The 20,222-nt window shown below is 40.9% G+C and overlaps 1 protein-coding gene across 8 annotated transcripts in view; it reads right to left on the reverse strand.

The window, feature by feature from the left end:
• Nucleotides 1-20,222, reverse strand: part of THSD7A (thrombospondin type 1 domain containing 7A) — a 349,546-nt gene that overhangs the window by 139,617 nt on the left and 189,707 nt on the right. For 6 of the 8 annotated variants that reach the window (XM_073003242.2, XM_073003240.2, XM_073003241.2 and 3 more), the window contains 4 exons: nt 15,857-16,105; nt 12,037-12,218; nt 7,861-7,929; nt 6,337-6,492 (listed from right to left, as the gene is read on the reverse strand). In XM_073003242.2, coding sequence (XP_072859343.2) covers nt 6,337-6,492; nt 7,861-7,929; nt 12,037-12,218; nt 15,857-16,105 — 656 coding nt within the window. The remainder of the gene's footprint in view (nt 1-6,336; nt 6,493-7,860; nt 7,930-12,036; nt 12,219-15,856; nt 16,106-20,222) is intronic. The other 2 variants (XM_078377154.1, XM_073003239.2) reach the window with 1 other exon arrangement.

Genomic DNA, 20,222 nt, shown 5'->3' on the forward strand with positions numbered 1-20,222 from the left:
TCAATGAAAGATAATGGAAATAACAATATAGGTAAAGGAAGAATATAGGTAGGCATTTAGAGATATTCAAGTAGCGTACGAAGACTAGGAAAGAGGGAAAAGCTAATAATGATTGCAGAATATTGCGGATTAGGGAACAGTAGGGACTCATTGGTTCCAAAAGCTTCATATTCTTGAAAGACTCCTGAACTGAATGAATGAAACATAACCTGGGGCTAACATCTGAAGATGCCGGCCACAGAGACTGGCGAAACATTAGGAAGAACAACCTTCAGAACACGGCCAAAGAGCCCGAAAAACCCACAACAACCATATGAATTTTTCTTATAACTGCAAACATAGGAGAAATCATGAAATTAAAGGGGAACAATTCAGAAAAGGGAAAGGAAGAAATGCCATCTTTCTTTCTCTTTCACCCAACCAGGGCATGCCTTGTAAGGTTTTGGATAAAGTGGCCTTCCAGTGAGCACTCAGGGTTGATTTCCTTTAGAATTGATACGTTTGTTCTCCTTGCAGTCCAGGGGACTCTCAAGAGCCTCCTCCAGCACCACAATTCAAAGGCATCAGTTCTTCGGCGGTCTGCTTTCTTTATGGTCCAGCTCTCACTTCCATACCTCCTTCTATTATGCATGCTTGTAGATACAAGGAATAAGAGTTTTCACCTTGTTCTCTTTGTAAATTAGCAAAATATTTTGGCACAGTAACCAAAAAGTGGCTCCTTAATCTCATTAACAATTGTCTTGCCTCTCTCAGGATTCTGAAAATTTGGGAAAAGACACAAGTGATTGATATTTTACAGCCTGGTAAAGGATCCACAGACCCAAAAACCTTCATGCCGATGTCACTGCTTTTGCCATCTTTTTTTGTTTGTTGGCTCCTAACAGAGCTCCAGGAGGGGAATAAAACTGAGGTAGACCCTCAGGGAGTGATCGACCAGAGCAAGCAATCAGGGATAGCAAAGAGGAGATTGATCGGGGAGGGTAGTAAGAAAAGGGTCTAGAATGGATCAAAATGAATGATTTTTTAAAAAAAATCATGATTTAAATTTTAAACATGATTTTTAAAATTACATCCTCAAAAAAATTCTATTTTAAAATTTTAAATTGTGATTTAATTCAATTTGATTTAAATCAAATTCACCCTGAAAAGGTCTATGGGAGGAAGAGACAAAAAGAAAAAAAAAAGAGACAAAGCAGACATGGGAAGATTGGGGAGTGTCTTACATTAACACCAGGAAGTGACCTGGATTAATCCCCTCCAGTGCCTCCCTCAAGGTGGAAGAAACAGCAAGACAAAGTGAAAGAGGAGAATGCTGAGGAGAGAATAAACATAGTGGAGGAAGCATCACTCACAGTGGAAAACAGTCACAGCCGGGATCAAAAGAAGATGACATTCTTCACCAGTGGAACTGCAAAACTGCTTTCAGATTCCTTGAAGAGGAATCCACGAGACATCATACAAGGAAGACATACAGGAGACCCTACAGGAGGACGTGAGGGAAGCTGAAGCTCAGCCAAGCAAAAAGAAGAAAAGAAGAGTACAGTAGCTGTAGGAGACTCCCTATTGTGTGGGATTGAAACTGAAATATGCTGAGAAGCTCCACAGATTGACCAGATACAGTATGCTGTCACCCTGGAGTGTAAGAGAAGGATTGTGATCTCTCATAAAACCCACAGATGCATATCCCTTTCTTCTCATCTGTGTGGGAACAAATGACTCAGCTGAGAAGAACTATGAAGATATTACATCAGACTTTGAAGCTCTGGGAAGGAAACTCAAGGACTCGAGTCTTCTCCATCCTCCAGTACACAGAAGAGGAATAGAAAGGGAAAGGAAAATATTATGGGTGAAGCTGGTGCTGGCATGAGAGATCTGGATTTTGGGTACATGGGTGACTTTTTTGCTTCATAGTTCAGTTTGTGCTCATCTCTATCCACCAGGATGTATCTTCGTGAGTGACAGTGACTTTCTCTGGAAAATAGTTTTGTTCATGAAATACTGACTTGCCTTGTTTTCTTCACTGGTCTCTATTGAGCTCCAAAGCACCACTGCAGTTTTCTTTGTGCACATTATTGCACACAATTTTATTAAACATGTTTAATGGGTTATATATTTTGCAATTAAGACCACAAGTGGCCATGGAAGAAGGGACCCAGAAACACAAAGTTTTCTACACTGCAGCCTGGCGTCTCTAACCAGCTGAAATCATTGCTGTCCTTCACACAGGAGATGTTTAATTATCCCTGGGGAAGTGTCCAGACAGCAGAGGATCAAATTAGGTATATTTCTCCCCACAGCACTTCCCACCACCTCTCCCATTATCTCTGCCCTCTCCCCCGCTGGCCCCCTTTATTTGTTCAGTTTACAAAGTGACCTAGACCTGAACTGGATGCTATGTCTAACAGCTTGAGCTGTTTTCAATCTCCTTAGATCATTCTGTATATATGTGTGTGCATGTATTTCGCTGTCTTCCAAAAGAGACACACGGACAGAGAGAGAGAGAGAGAGAGAGAGACAGAGAGAGAGAGAAGCATGGCCTAAGAACTGATCCAAAAGCAATGCTCCAAAGCTGTGAGAAACCAGCTCAGCCTTGGATGCTGAGGGGTATGCCCTGGGTGGGTGACAATAAAATGCACTAGAGGCACAAACAAGGCAGTGGGCACACTGGACAGTAGGTAACAGGACCTCACTACCTCATTCATGTTTCCAACACACATTCCAGCAGTCTGGGATGCAAGCAGCTTTTCTTCCTTCCTGTACAGTATTGGAAAAAGCTGCTGAGGAAAGTCAAGATAACCAAAGAAAATTCAGAAGATAAAAGCACAGGCAGTGGTGCAGGGGGAGTCTCCTTCAGTTCAGAACACTTGTTGGCAAAAATACCTCTGCCGGCCTACAAAGTAAGGTGAGACATAAGTGGTCTCCTCAGCTCTGAAATGAAAAGACACGGCTACTCTGAGTTGCCACTGGAAGAGGAGGGCAATAAGGATGATTGGGGGTTAAAAACCAAGGAAAGACTGAAAGAACTGGGCATGTTTAGCCTTGAGAAGAGCAAACTGAGGGGAGAGATAATAGCATTTTTCAAATATTTGAAAACTATTCATATAGACGGGCAAGATCTGTTCTCTATCATCTCAGAGAGCAAGATACAGGATAATGGGCACAAGCTAAAGTAAGCCAGTTTCTGGCTGAATATCAGGAAAAATGTCACAGCTATTACAGTAGTACAGCAATGGAACCAATTACCTCAAGAGGTGGAGAGTGAGCCAGTGCTGGAGGCATTCAAGAGAAAATTGGACAAACATCTGTCAGATCTGCTTTGATTTGGATTCCTGCACTGAGCAAGGGGTTGGACGCGATGGCTGTATCAGGCCCCTTCCAACTCGATTATTCTATGACTCTATGAAGTAGAGATATACTAATAATATTTTAAAAAAATATTATTTACAGGTTTGTCAACCCTAGGAATATTAGCCTGAAGGAAATAATGCCAAATAATCACACTTGCCCCACTGAAGATGTCTCCTTTAATGTGATCAGGATAGCTCACCCCTCAACTGCTCCAAAGGACTGATATAGGCAATCATGCAATCATACAGTCCACAAAGCAAAACCAAGCAACATGAGTGGCTATACTACCCACCCACCCCACCCCCTGCAAAAACAAACAAAAAATTAACAAGCTTAACAAAATATACTGAATACCAATGCAAAAAGACTAGATTAACTCAAGATTAGGTTTATGTGATATAATTCACGGGGGGGGGGGAATCAAAATTAACACTGAGAACCATAGCGTCAATGGCATCTAACAAGTCACATTTAAAGTATTATTTAGAGAGGTAGACATCTTTACAAAGCTGAAACATTTCGTTCTGTAACAGCAAAAAGTATCACCACTACCAGTAGTGTATATGTCCCACTATAGTGGGGTCTCTACTTAAGAACTTAATCCATATTGGAAGGTGGTTCTCAAGTTGAAAAGTTCTTATGTTGAATCTGCATTTCCCGTAGGAATGCATTGAAAACCATTTAATCCGTATCTGCTCTTTTCCGTCCATAGAAACTACAGTGGAACCTCTACTTAAGAACTTAATCCGTTTTGGAATGGTGTTCTTAAGTTGAAACGTTCTTAAGTTGAATCTGCATTTCCCATAGGAATGCACTGAAAACCATTTAATCCGTTCTGGCTGTTTTTTGTTATGTAGAGGTGCGTTCGTACATTGAAGCATTAGTTCCCATAGGAACTAATGCAAAGCTGGTTAATATGTACTCTACCACTAGGGGGAGAATTTTTTTTTAACCTAAGATGACCTAAGGTTAAAAAAAGAGCAGGAAAGTTTTTTTTTCCTGTTCTTATCTTGGATTTCTGTTCTCAAGTAGAAGCTAAATTTAGCAAATGGAGCTGTTCTTAAGTTGGATTGTTCTTAAGTAGGGACGTTCTTAAGTAGAGACCCCACTGTATTTGAAACTGTGCAGTCAGCAACAACATGGTCTCAAGAGCCAACAATACTGTTTAAATTCTGACATAAACTATGGCTGGAGGACATATATTCTACAAAGTTTTTTTCTGCTTTTTTTGTCTGTATAATGGGATGCAGGATACATTTTAGTCTAAAGTCTTCAAAACTTCCAGTGTTGTTGAGCCATACAACTCCTCTTTAACATTAATCCACATGGATTAAAATAATTTTTTTTCTGAACTTCATGGGAATTCCAGTGTATTGAGGGTCATCAAGAGGGCAAGAGTTAGGGTTAGAATTGGATTAACACTTTTTCCATTTCTTTTCACATTTTTAAAATTTTTATATAAAAATTATTAATTTTTTCAAACAGAAAAGCACAACCAAAATGAAGAGAAATAATAGAGAAAAAACTTTAAAAAGATAAATACAAAAACACCCAAGCAGACAAACATTTCTCAAATTTCTTTAATCCAACAGAATTCCAATGACCCTCAATCCTGAACGCCAACTGAATTATAACCAGAGCACATCACTTCTGCTACCCATCATCATGGTTCATTGAAAAATAACATGGAAGCCCCTTTTTATATGTATGCATAGCTTCCAAAGCATCGGCTGAGACAAAAAAGTACCCAGTGGTAAAAATTTGTAGGGAAAACTTTTGTGTGAGACCCGAGGCGAGGCTATAGAAGTGCTCGCCGGAGTGTCGTCCTCCTTTAAGAAAGAAAAGGAGACCCAAACGGAATCTACAGCTCCCCGCGTCGTGGTCAGGCACCAGGGAATAGACACCTGTGACTTGGAACAGGGTTTGATGAGACTGTCGGTGGCCACTCAGACAGGACTAGAAAAGGCGGGAACAAGGGTGAAGGAGCAACCGTTGGTAGAGGCGGGACATGGGGATATAAAAGGGGAACGAGACAACATACCGGGGATTGGGAATTAATATGGGTCGAGGATCCTTGGACAGGGAGATGTGAAAAAGTAAGAGTGCCTCGAGAGGAGGCTGATTACAGGCGAAGAAGGGGTTTGCCTCCTAAACCGTCTTATTGGGGGGAATCCGAAGCCAGAGAGTGGCAGAGATGCTTGAGGGAAGAGAAGGAAGCAGTGGAGAGGGAGGAACAGCAAAGAAGAGCATGGCATCTGGAGGAGGCTCGCCGGAGGAGGTATTTACCAGACCTTGGGACCCCTATGCAGAGGGAACCGACCTCTCCGATCATGAGAGGGGAGATGAAGAGACATTACCCCTGATTGAGGTGGACATTGACACTAAGGACCAGGGTGAGACTACTCCTTTCTCTAAAGGACCCTGGTATGATCCAAGTTACAACCCCTTTTTTACAAGATTTATGGACACCCTCGTTTGACCCGTTGGCGACGAGAGAAAAGAACAATGACAAGTTTAATGTTGATACTTCTTTATTTGATGTTCCAATAAACCCTAGTTCGGTTTTCCAAAAAACTGAGCATCCCGTATTTGTGTCCAATCAGCCTGAGGTTAATCTTGAACCGTCACATTTTGCCCCAGGTGTTTTTTGTCTGCTTTTTTTAAAAAAATACTATACATGACTGGCAGCTGAAATTTGGAGGAAGCATTAAAGGACAATGTTGCAAAAGGGCTACATTGTAGACCTTGTAAGGTGTGAATTCTACCTGCCCCCAAGACTCTGGGAGACTAGAAGAACATTTCTATGTATATGATGGTCAAAGGCACACTCACAATCAACCCTGGCTACATTAAAAAGAAGTACCCACTGTTCTTCAGAAGTCTCAACTTAATCTGTTCACTCCACTGATCGCTCAAAACATTAAATTCCTTTAGTTAAGCATATAGTAAAAATAATTGTCTATTTTAAAAAATAGGAAATGTACCTACCCTTTTTGGCTTGTTGGTCATCACAGCTTTCAAATGTACATGGCCCCCAGGCTGACCAGGCTGATACCTCACACTCTATGGGACACGGGATATGACACAATTGAGTTGTGCTAGGAGTAGGGCCTGTGCACAGTTTCCAGTCCACGGGTTTGGATGCTGAGGGATGGAGAGAGAGATTAATATATATATATATATATATATATATAATCATAAAACTATTGAGCTAGAAAGGACCTCAAGGCTGATCAAGTCCAACCATCTGCTAAAGCAGGAAATTGACAGCTAAAGCACCTCTTGACAGGTGGGCCATGTCACTTGTTTAAAAACACTGATCAAGGAAGGTCCTCCACTCCCTGACACAGTCCATTCCACTGTAGTCATATTTCATTGGTTTTCACAGAATGAAGCTTTGCTGAAACTCTTTGTCATCGTACATCACTAAGAGCCAAGGATTTTGGCAAGTCTTTAGGTCCACGTCCCAAGTTTGAGTCCAAGTCTTTGATACGAAGCCCCAAGCCCAAGTCCCTATTAAAAACAAGGGGGGTTTTTTGCCCAGAAAAAAAAGAAGGATGGGTGAGTTCTGAGTATCAAGTTGAGTCTGAGTCATTGAAAAAAAAATCTCGACTTGAGTCCAAGTTGGGTCACTTTAAGTCCAACTTGACAGCAATTCCCACAACTTGAGTCCCCATCTCTGCGATGTGCCTTCTTGCCCAAAGTCAGCCTAAAATGTTTTACTGCCTGAGGCAAGCACCAAGCTGGTTCTCACTTCCATTTCAGGTACAAATGATCACAAGACTGACAATTGACTCCTTCTTCAAAACACTGGTAGTGGGACAGTATCTTCTACTCTGCCTGAAGGCAGCAACCTAGCTTAGGGCATGCAATGGGAAGTCATGTACAGTTTTCTCTTTCAGCAACTTGCAACCAAGTCTCAACTGGTGTTGCTTGAAGCAGCCACTCCACACTGCCTAACAGTAGGGCTCGCCTGCTTGAATCTGATATTATAGGAAGGGAAACAACTGCCTTAACAGATAAGGGAGGAATCAAACTGTAACAGCAAATGCACATCTGATAACAGGAACTACCTGAATAAAGACAGGATTTTCACCTGCAACACAACTCCTTTGCTCTAGGAACCAAAGAACAACCACTTGAAAGTGTTCCCTTGCCTCCTGAATTCGGGTTTTTAAATAGTAGGAAGCGTTGAGTAAGAATAGTTTCTAGGGTGCAAGAAATAAAGCACAGCAGTCATTGGTCTCAGTGCACTACTAAATGTAGTCACAAAAGAATATGAGACAGGAACTCCTAATTTATCCACATTGGTCCATCAGTACTGAAGTGTAATTATTATGCCTTTTTTATCATTCTTTTTAACACTTTGAACTTTTAGAAGTGAAAGTCTACAGGTTGAGAAGCCACAGGGTTTTGTTAACCTGTATGTGCCCTATACAGCTCTCTCAAAAGGAGAGTGAATCCCTAGACTTGTTTCATGGTAACTGCAAGTTTAAGGCCTCAATTACATACCTGTTATTTCAAATGTGATGGATAGAAGTGGTGCAGCACTAGCCTTCGATGTGCTCTGTGACTGACTTTCTGAAATAACACGGATAAAGACTGCCATGAATACAAAAGAACGGAAGGTTCTAATTCAGCTGAAAATGGGATTAGCTGCTTTGAAATAGAGTTTATGCTGTGAGGATGGGATTCCTGGTGGCCGTGGTGCTAGGTTTTCCTTTTTTATTATTGCCACTCCCCAATTTTTCCGCCACCTATTTACAGAAGTACCATTTCTCCTTCTCATAATCCATATGAATCCTACTATAACTCTATCATGTGATGGCTTCGTGCTCCCAACATATTTGTAAAATGCAGTCTTTCTCTTTTTATTACTTGAAGCACTAGGGAAATAAAGTGTTCCTCTGTGAATGCGTCCAATAATTGGTTATATTTCAGTCTGCTTCTTGGTGTCTACAGAGATTAAATGCCCAATAGGCTTGACTTTAACTATCACACTTGGGGGAGGGGGAAGCATAGGCTGCTCAAATCCTATTTCACTTGGCTACTATGAAGTTATGCATGCGGAATTTCATAGGGAGTTTTATATATACATATAAAGACAACACAAATTATTGCAATTCTGATTCCCCAATAGACTTATTTGGATAAGAGTTATTGTCATCTGTTTTAGTGGCACAAACGTTTCCATTTTTTCCCAGTCAGTGACCAAAGGTTTTAGGTTCTTAAGTGTTCTGGCGAACCTCTTACTGCATGAATACAAAGCAGAAGGGAAATCATATAAACATATCTTCCGCTGCTCTGGCAGGCTTCCTATCACACAACCCGTTGCATGGCCAGTCTCAATAGCAGTGCAAGAAGAGGCACAGGACCTGAGGCTGCTGGAGCAGAGGTACACTTCCTTGATTGTCTTTCAGCTCCACATCTGGGCAACAGGATAGGCGGACTATGTGTTAAGCAAATTATGTAATTCCTTCATTATTGGATAGACCGTATGCATCACACATGGCAGATTTAGCAAGAACCACACTTCTTTGTTCCATATGACTAGAATGAAATTGGCAGTCAGCCAATTGTCTTCCCAAGTTACGCTTCTGTGCATCACACATAATTTTCTAATCAATTATGTACCTTAAAGTAAAACAAGTCAAGAACACCTCTGTTCCTGGAGTATGTAGCTGCATATTTATTTTTGTTAAGATCAATAGGAACAGCCTAATGGTGGAACATACTGCAGGTTTTTCAGGTCATTCTGAAGTGTGGGCCAGAGAAATTTACTACTATCTGTGTTTTGTTAATCATTTTAATGTCAGGATGTACCGTTGTATTAGATCATATGATTACTTCACTTGCACTGTTTCAAAACTGCAGAAACATTCTCTCTCCACATTGAAATTTATGGGACCTGTTGGTGCCAGACTTACAACCAGGCAGAGTGAGGCAATTGCCTCAGGCAGCAGTTGCCCGTGGGCAGCTGCAGCCCACGCCATTGCTCCAGAGTCCTCTGGCCATTTCCATTTCTTGAAAGACAGGGCTGGCTGTGCCACATAGCCTGCCCTGCACTCCCTAAACTAGCCTGCTGCCCTCGGGTGTCATGGAGGACCCTACACCACTGCCAGTGCTGAAGTAACACTCAACTGCCAGTCCAGTCTGGTTCTGTACTTGGAGCACAGGAGGACAGGAGAATTCTCATTTCGTATTTTCTGACAGGTGACAAAACGTTTTGAGTCAGTTGTGGAATTACTGCATAAGGACAAGTTGTCAAGGGGCTGTGGTCATTTTACATTTCTCATCTCAATAACAATGTAAGACCTGTTTGGAAACCACGTGGGGTTTTAAATACAGTGGGGATGTACAGATAAAAGTAAGTTCCACTCCCAACATCCCTCCCTCTCCAGAAGTCAACCAGACCTTTCTGCATGTAATGTGAAGATCTGAAGAGGTGCTGGATAGCTCCGTGGTTTAGATCTCTAGCTGTAGAGCCAGAAGCTGAGAGTCCAGTTCCCTCCTGTGCCTCCTTGATAGGGGCTGGACTCAATGATCCACAGGATTCCTTTCAGCTCTGCAGCTGTTTGTTTATTATTATTCAAAAACTCCAGGCACAGTCAATCAAAATTATAAAAACATTGACTGGTATTATATAACAGATACAAGTTTTAACCAAAACCTAAGTATCTGTTAAATAATGACACACAACATATGCTGGTCCTGATACTGTAGCTCAGATGGTGTGATTTCTGAGATCTGCAACTGCTTATAGTACTGCGTGAAATTTCTTGATATTGTTCCCAAAGCCCCAATGACTACAGGGACCACTAAAATGTGCTTCTTCTAGAGGTGAGATGTTTCAATTGCCAGGCCTCTGTACTTTGTTAGTTTTTCCAGTTCTTTATTTTCAACTATTATTATTATTTTTATTATTTTTATTATACTTATTATTATACTTATACTTATACTTTTTGTTGTTGTTGTTGTTGTTGCTGCAATTAACTCCACAACTAACCATGCATATGATCACACAATCAACTGTGCACAGACTGGGCAGTGCCACACAACCAGCTGTCCAATTGACCACACAACTGTGTCTGGAGAACTGGGTTCTGAATAAGACCTCTTGCCTTGGTGCAAATTTTACAATGGCTTGTGCAACTTTAAGTTACACAGGCATAACTATGCAACAGGATTTCAGCCATGTGCACAGGTCCAGTTGACTTTGGGGGAGGGGGCATTAGGTATGTGTTTTAAGTACATACCCTGTCCTCACCAGGCTTAAAACCCTACATGGTTCTAGGGTCTAGACGACTTTTCAAGTATTTGAAGATAAATTGAAATACAGCATTGCATCTGACTGCAACAAGTGTAACCAGACAACATATTTTCACTACATTTGATGTCAACAGGCTAACTTGGGGATATGAGCCAAACCACATGTTAAACGTAGTCCTCCATCACCCTGTTGCCACACCCAGCCCACCTATTTTTGCCAAATGGTAGAGCCATCTTTTTTTAAAAAAGCCCCCTTGGACATAACATGTCTCTCCATGGCAGTTTCATCACGTATAGTAAAATTTAGATGCAACCTAAACTGTGGATGGTATAAAAAGAGCGAGAAGAGAATCAAATGTGTTAATGTGAGAGAATGATACATGGGAAGAAAAGGGTGGCATTTGAGAGTTTTAGGTTATACAATAAAAGACTGAGTGGTTGGAATTAACAGAGGTGGAGCTACTGAAAACTATGTACACTAATTGAAACGAAAAAGCATTTTCCTCACAAAAATTTAAAAGAATTGGGAGCATTCAAAGCTGCAGTGCATCAGGCAGTGATATAAATCATGATACCATTGATCCCAGCGACACCTGGAATTTGAAACTTTTGTTCCCTGATGCCTCACAGATCCACTAGTGCAGTGGTTCTTAACCTTTGTTACTCGGATGCTTTTGAACTGCAAATCCCAGAAACCCCAGTCAGGACAGCTGGTGGTGAAGGCTTCTGGGAGTTGCAGTCCAAAAACACCTGAGTAACCCAAGGTTAAGAACCAGTGCTCTAGTGGATACCAAAACTTTATTCATGGTTACATTGCTTGAGACCAAACAAATAAGAGAGCCCAATGGCACAGCGCATGGTTGTTCGGTTTAATTTTCCATGCTTAGATCTCAGCATCTCTGGCTCAAAGATCCCAGGTGGCAGGTGCTGAGAGCAATGTCTGCTCTGGGCAGCTCTCTCTCTCTCTCTCTCTCTCACACACACACACACACACACACACACACACACACAAAGCAGGTGACTATTAAGCACTGAGTCATGAAACCTTAAATTCCTGTTGAGAAATCACCCCTGATTCCAAGATAATAGTACCGCTGGTTCACATCAGCAGAGCACTTTCAACTGGCCAAAGTTCTTCAATGCATTATCTAGTTTAAATCCTTATAATAACCAGGAGGTAAGTCATTATCCTGCATTTTGTAGATGGAAAACTGAGACTGGCAAAGTGGTTTGCCTAAGGCCAACATGGAGAGCTCATGGCAGAGTTGAGATCTAAACAAGGGACTTACTGAATGGTATCTCATTTTCTTTGTCACATCATTTTTCCATGAATGCCACAAAAATGAGAAATATACTACATAGTCAAAAAGCAGAAGGTTTAGCTTTAATAATAATGCATGTTGCTGATTCATAACATACCTTCTTTTTCCTTGAGAGTATTCAAATAGGAGAGGAGATTTTCATTAGCGTGGACACAATATACCTCCCGGGTCTGGATGCCGCCTCCACAGAGGGCAGTTTGATTCCCTCGCCGTTTGTCCTGCTGGCTAAGCAAAGGGTCAATGCGACACTCTGTCCACTCTGTGGTTCTCCAGCCATACCTGAAGCAATAAATAAATAAATAAATAAATAAATAAATAAATAAATAAATAAATAAATAAATAAATAAATAAATAAATAAATAAATAAATAAATAAATTGTCAGCTGACAAACTAGCTGCTTAAACACACAATGAAATTATTTGATTTGACATCAGAACCAACATCACCTAATGTTTCTTGCCTTGGTCATATTCTGAAGATAAACAATACAATGAAAATAAAGATATTCAAGAGCAGTTATTCAAGCGAGGAATCCGTCCAAAAACACAGCGGGGAGCATTTTAAGCATTTTGAAACCCAATTATCAGCTGTTTTGATCGTCGTAAAGCAAAAAAAACCCCATTTAAAACATTGTTTTGTGATTGCAAAAGCGATCGCAAAAACCTAATCGTCAAGCGATTTTGTCATTGAGCGGGGCAATCGTTAAGCAAGGCACCACTGTATTCCTGGAGATACAAATACCACAGGTGCCATGGAGGTCTATTCCCTCCCACACAGAACTAGCTGGTCCACTCACGAGTCGCCGCACAGTGCGCACTTCTCTCATTGTCAACATCATGCCAAACACGGAAGTAGCCTGGCCAGCGCTTCCCCACCTCCCCGCACAGCTGACCGCTCAACAGCTGAATAGGGAGACTCTTCAGCCCGCCTTCTTGCCAGAGTGGCTGGCTGTGCAGAGAGGTGGGGAAGTGCTAGCCAAGCTACTTCCACAATTGGCGCAATGTTGATGATAATAGACGTGCATGCCATGTGGCATCCAGTGCGATTTTTCTGCAAAATGTAGGAAAAAAACTTGGTTGGCTTTGGGTATCATGCATTTTGATTCGGAAGTGGGGATAATGAGAAATTTCTTATTTTATCAAATGTCTTGAGTCAACCCTATCCTGTTCATATAGAATATCAACGTTTGTTTTGTATAACTACACTTTCTATCTTTAAACACTTCAGTTCAAAGATTGTATTATTATTAAATACTTCTCCCCTAAACATCCTCCCTCTGTCTCTCCTCCTTCTTTTGTTTTGTCAAAATGATGGATGGCTCTCTGGGAAACATGATGGTTTCTCTGGGTTGGTATGCCCCTTCTGATTAGCAGTGATGAACGCTGAGAAGCTGTGAGCTTCCCAGTCAAGCCATTACACAGAGAAACAAGATCTGTAACACTAAGTTAAAATATCAGTCAATTGTACAAATGTCCCAAGACATTCTATTCGACAAATCCTTTCAGAGGGCATCAATGGAATACTACAGGCCATAGGAGAAGGAGAATAATGGGCTTCTTTTCCTCTGACTCTCAAGAAAAAGCTACCAGAATTAAAGACATGCATATCAAAATATTTGAAAAAACAGTGTCTTTGAAGCTGCTATCCCTAGCCATACTTACCTGGGACTTAGTCCTATTGAATACAGTGGGACTTACTTCTGTATAGATGCACAGAATTTCAGTGGATTTCAGTGGATTGTTAGTTTCATCCCACAGCAATTCAGATAAAAAGAAGCAAAAAAGATGGGAAGGTCCAGGCAGTTCCTTATATTGATGTAATCATATTTAATCTTAATTAGGAGTTGGAATTTAAAGAAATCCCTTGGATCTAAATATCCAGCTCCCACATAATGTGTGCTCTAAGCAGGGCTGGTTTATTTATTGCTATGTTTAGATTCCACAACCCCCACTGACCAGTTGCTGAAGGTACCAAGATGCATAAGGAATATTTATCAGCCTTGTCTATAGATCAGGCTCTTTCATCCCTCTGTGCACAGGGTACATCAAAGCCTGCGATTTTCTGCGGGAAATACTGCCCTTGTTTAACAAGCACACTGGTACACTCCCAAAAGAGATCTGTATCACCCATGAGTTGACAAGGAGATCAGCTTGCAAAGACTTTGAGAACAAGGCAGAGATCTTCCCCAATATAAAACAATCAGGATTTCATTCTTGTTATGTAGGACATATTTAGTCCCTGAAGCTAGTTACTGTTGGCATCCAATAGGATAAAAACTAGCTGTTGATTCTCATTTGTGGGCCTTCTCTTACTGTTGGGTGAGCTGCTGTGATGTGAGCAAGCAGGTATCATCCTCATGTCCTTCTTCCCAACAGCTGTATGAGAGACACAATGCTGAGTACTCTGGACTGATTTCATCTAGGATAGTGGTTCCCAACCTTGTGTGACCCACACATTCTTAGACTGCAAGTCTCAGAAGCCCCTGCCAGCACAGCCAGTGGTGAAGGCTTCTGGGAGTGGCAGTCCAGGAATACTGGGAATCCAGTCATCTAGAGCACTGGTTCTTAACCTTGGGTTACTCAGGAGTTTTGGACTGCAACTCCCAGAAGCCTTCACCACCAACTGTGCTGGCTGGGGTTTCTGGGAGTTGCAGTTCAAAAACATCCGAGTAACAAAGATTAAGAACCACTGATCTAGAGCAGTAGTCCCCAACCTTGGGCCTCCAGACGTTTTTAGACTTCAACTCCCAGAAATCCTGGCTAGCAGAAGTGGTGGTGAAGGCTTCTGGGAATTGCAGTCCAAGAACATCTGGAGGCCCAAGGACGGGGTCCACTGATCTAGAGTACGTGGTGTTGTATTTTAGATGCCTGCATAATGATAATGTCATGGTAGTCCAATTCCATTCAAAAATATAATCGCTGCTAACAAACCCGTTCTTTCCCCATTATTGCTAACATACGACACCTGGATCTGCCCTTTGAATGCTTGTACTCACAAAGGCTACTCATATATAATGACAGAATATTTGGTGTCCTCAAAAACAATAGTGATAATAATGAGATTCTCTTTTCTGTCAGATTGTGCGGCAGAAAACAAGTGACACACAAAGGGATCCATTTTTTCTTTAGAAGACAATAGATAAATGGGGAGGGGGAGTGTGAATGCCTTCTTGGTAGCAGCTCACTCGATTTTATGACATTTACTGAGTTATATGACAGTGTCTCAAGATGCATTCTGGGGGAAAATGGTGGCAGGAGCATTTCTCAAACTGCTGCCAAGCCAGCCAGTGGTTTTAATAGAGAGGAAGAGAAAGAAAAATGGTACCAAGGCAGAAGAGACTGCTCTGGACCTCAAAGCAAGCTGGATCATTTTTTTCCTCCCCAAAGTTATTGGAATGCACTTGTAAAGGGGTCACTGTTTTCAATAATGGGTGATTTCACTGTTTATTTCTCTCTCTCTGACTCCCTCCTTGCCAGCATCTATGTATTCATACATCTATCTGACCATCCATCCTATTAATTTAGCTTCTTTCATCCTAAATAAATGATATCAGATGGCTCAGATAAGCTGTTTATTCTGTATTAAACTCTTAAGATTGTCCCAATAGAAATTTTAAAAAATATATATTTCCTAATAAATACCACCCAAATTAAGGCCTGGTAAAAGTTGTTTTCATGACACAGAAGCTGTAATACTACTATGTCCTGCAGCACTTGGTAATATAAACAGCTAAGAATTACGTGGGAGGAATTCAAGCAAGGTTTCTCCTCCCATTATTTATTTATTTGAAAAACAGCCTTGGGCGACTCACATTACTCTGATACACAGGAAGGAGGGGCAATGTAGCAACTCTTGTACAGACAGAATAACATGACCCTGTAAAATGGCAGAGATTTAGAGACAGACTGATACTTACGTGATACATGGAGCTACCCCATCTCCTTGAGATACACACTGCTCAGCTTCTTCCAGCTCTGGACACTCGTTTTCACTGCCAATAGGAAATTGCTTTATGGCCCGCGTTCTTGTACGATTTCCTTTAGGGGATGTCAGATCAAAACAGGCTTTGGAACATGGGCTCCAGTCAGACCATTCTGACACTTGGCAGTCCTTAGTAATCACACAAGACTGGTAGGTGATTGGCAACTTCTCTTGCTGACAAAAGCTGTAAAAGAGCATTGAAATACTCAGCAAATGGGTTCATTTGTGAATAAATACAAGTTTTATTAAACCCATTACACCATAATTTTCAAAACATTATTGAAATACCAGTATTAAAGCAAAGCATGCTGCTTATATACGGCCCCATAGCGCTTCAAGCACTATATGGGCGGTTTACAAGTTAATTATGCAGACTACACATTGCCCCACCAGCAAGCTGGGTACTCATTTTACTGACCTCGGAAGGACAGAAGGCTGAGTCAACCTTGATCCGGCTACCTGGGATTGAACCCCAGGTCGTGAGCGCAGTTTTGGCTGCAGTACAGTGGTTTAACCACTGCACCACAAGGTTCTTTACAGGGGAAATTATACTTCACCAAAAGAAGGACATCCCCATACTTCATTTCAAACCACCACATCACTTTTGACACATCACCTCTCATTTCATTTAGAAAATTAGAAGTAGAAGCCTTGAAGTGCTCAGATGGGAGACCGCCTAGAAACAGCAGGGATCCCCAGGTAGGACTCAGAAAGCATCCTGCTTAAAACTACGGGGAGACATTTCCAATCAGAATTGACAATACTGGGGTAGATGGGCCAAGGGCTAGAGTAAGCAGAAGACAACTTCCTATTCTCCTTGTCTAAGATGCCTAAGAGTTACATGAGAAGAAGTACTTCATGCAAAGGCAAAAAGACACTCACTGCGTTTGGCTTCCATAAGAAAAAGTGCAATAATAATAATACCACAAAAAATGGAGGCCATGAATTAGTGGAAATACAGTAGGTAATAGAGGAGAGGGGAAAAGTCTAAATGATTATATCAGTACAAGCAGAGAAAAATTACTTAAGGCAGTGAAAATCGAGAATATTTTGAACACAACAGAAACAAAGGCTCAATGTAAGAAACAACAATTTGAAAATAAATTAAACAACTGGAAAAATAAACCACTACATGGACAACACCTGAGAAATATTGATGGAAAGCATGATCATAAATCAACATAGGTATGGCTAAAACTGGGGACCATTAAGAAAGAAACCAAAGGCTTGATTTTGCTGCACAAGAACAAGCACTCCAAATGAACGTGGTGAATGCTAAGATCCAAGGAATTAATGCTAAAAAGCAAATGTCAACGCTGCTCATGTCTCATCTGTCACATCTCATCTGTGAATGTCCAAAGACTGCACAAACAGATCACAATATTAGACATGACAGAGTGGCAAAAATAGTGCACTGGTCATTATGCAAAAAAATGTACCGTAACTTGCCAGCCTCCAAAAACCCATGGGAACATCAGACAGAGAATGTGACAGAAAATGAAAAGATTTTGTAAGGTTCCTGGATATAAAATGATAGGCACCTTGAACACAACACATCAGATGTAGCAGTAACAGAACGAAGAAATGTCTGGATCATTGACATTGCAATTCTAGAGAATGCCAGAGTTGAAAATAAAAAATCAGAAAAACTAAGGAAATACAGAGACCTGACAATTGACACATCTAGCTTGTGGATGAAACATGCTTCATTGGTCCCCACAATCATTGGGGCTTTGGGAACAGTAACAAGACATTTCACACGTTACTATAAGAGTTGCAGATCTCAAAAATAACACCAGCAGAGCTACAAAAACGGCAATATTAAGAACAGCACACATACTGCACCGATATTTAACACATACTTGGGTTTTTGTTAAAACTTGTATCAGATATACAGTGGGGTCTTGACTTGAGAACTTAATCCGTATTGGAAGGCGGTTCTCAAGTCAAAAAGTTCTCAGGTCAAATCTGCATTTCCCATAGGAATGCATTGAGAACCATTTGATCCGTATCTGCTCTTTTCCGTCCATAGAAACTAATGGGAAGCTGCTATTCCGCCTTCGACCACTAGAGGGGGATATTTTGTTTCTTTTTTTCTTAGGTCAAGAAAGGTTCAGGGAAGGCAGGGAAAATACAGTCCAGGCAGTACAGTACCAGGCAGTCTGAAGACTGTCTCCCAATCCACTCTCTAAACACTGGGAGGAGTGAGGAAGCAGACAGGCACCCTTTTCACTGGCCAACAGTTAACTGAAAGTTCACATTTTGCACTTCCCTGCCTGTAACGTGTTTTTTTTTTCAGTTCTTAACTCAAATCTAAGTACTTAAGTCAAGTCAATATTTTCCTATGAGAGTGGTTCTTAAGTCAAAATGTTCTTAACTCAAGCCGTTCTTAAGTCAAGACCCCACTGTATACCGTAATATCAGTCAATGTTTTTATAATTTTGATTGCCTGTGCCTGGTGTTAATAATAATAATAATAATAATAATAATAATAATAATAATAATAATAATAATAATAATAATAATAATGATGATGATGATGATGATGATGATGATGATGATGATGATGATGATGATGATGATGATGATGATGATGTGCCGTAAAGTCAATTCTGACTTATGGTGGCCCTTTCCAGGGTTTTCTAGGTACAGACTATTCAGAAGTGGTATTTTCATTCCCTTCTTCTGGGGGTGCCCTGGGACTGCAGTTTGCCCAAGGCCACATAGGCTGGCTGTACTTACAAAAGGCAAAAACAGAAACTTGCTAAAAACTATTTATTTTCAGAATAGCATTCTTCTTTGATTAAAAAAAGGACAAAAACATGCAAAAACATTATTTCTTTTTAATTCAAGGCTGAAATCCTGAACTTTCTAATTAGGGAGTAGTCTCACTGAAAATAGTGCAAATCACTGCAGTGTAAACATTTATAGGATTGCACTAATAGCTTCTTAACTTTTTTTCTTTTTGCAAAATACAATGACAAGCAGCAATGAGAATAAGAAGGCCAAGAACTCATTAACTGCAGTGTCTTGCTCTGTCATTTGCTTTCATTTAAAACAAATCACAAGGATTGTTGAAGCTAATTGCAAGTGCCCATTACAAAGATTTCCTTTCATTTAAGAAGCAACAGGATAGGCATGATTTTCAAGATGAAAATCATAGAATGGAATCTCAGTTAAAGAAAGGTCTAATGGAGCTTTTCAGACAAACTCACGTCACAGTTCGCAAGACCAGCTGTGCAATCCCATCCTCCACCACAGACTTACTACCTGGGACGAGAATAGTATTGCTGGTTTAGACAGCCTTTGTGTGTGTGTGTGTGTGTGTGTGTTTTAATACAACTTCAAAACCTAACAGTGTCTACTATGAAAGATATACATGTAGAATTATTTTTAATGAAAACAGAAGTGAGTTTAATTACAATTTTTGCATATCAAGACACCTGACATCTGTATGCATGACTCATACTCTACATTTTATACCAAATATACTATTCTATGTTTGAAATTTGCTTAACCTTTTGATATGTGGTGCCTCGATTTACGAACGTCCCTACTTACAACCATTTCGAGTTACGACCAACTCCAGCCGCAAAATTTTGCTTCTACTTGCGGCTGGAGCTTCAGGTTATGAACAGATAAAGGCAGGGGGAAATGGTGAGAAATTCAAATTGCTAACTGTAGGTGGCAACGAGGCTCCTTCTTTGTAGCTCTTTCGCACCAGCAATTAGAGAGTATGCAATCGGAAGAGGCTGCCTGGTAAGGTAAGGTGCTGTTTTCTGTTTTTTAAAAACTATTCTGGGTGTTTTTGCAGCATAGTTTTGGGCTGGGGGTTTATGTTTCTGTGCTGTGATGGGTCTTGGGGGGTTTGTTTGTTTTTAGGTTCCCCCCATTTCCGATGGGTCTTGTGGGGTTTGGTTGCTTTTTTTAGTCCCCCCCCATTTCCGATGGGTCTTGGGGGTTGGTTTGTTTGTTGGTGTTTTGCGTTTTCCCCATTTCTGATCTGCTTTGCATGCTTCACTTGCTTTTTGCATCGCTCTTTCCCCATTTCCAATCTGTCTTGCATGCTCTGCTTGCTTTTCTCTCCCCCCCCCCTCGGCTGGAAAGGATTAATTGCATTTCTGATGGGTCTTGAGTGATTTTTTTCTAGTGATTTTTTTCTTCAATGCATTCCTAAGGGAATTGGTGCTTTGACATACGATCATTTCGACTTACGCCCATCTTCCAGAACGGATTAGGTTTGTAAATCGAAACACCACTGTATACGCTCTGCTCATCCTAGGTTCTATCTTATTCTTAGT

The sequence above is a fragment of the Pogona vitticeps genome, chromosome 6 (genome assembly GCF_051106095.1).
Source record: "Pogona vitticeps strain Pit_001003342236 chromosome 6, PviZW2.1, whole genome shotgun sequence".
Taxonomy (NCBI): domain Eukaryota; kingdom Metazoa; phylum Chordata; class Lepidosauria; order Squamata; family Agamidae; genus Pogona; species Pogona vitticeps.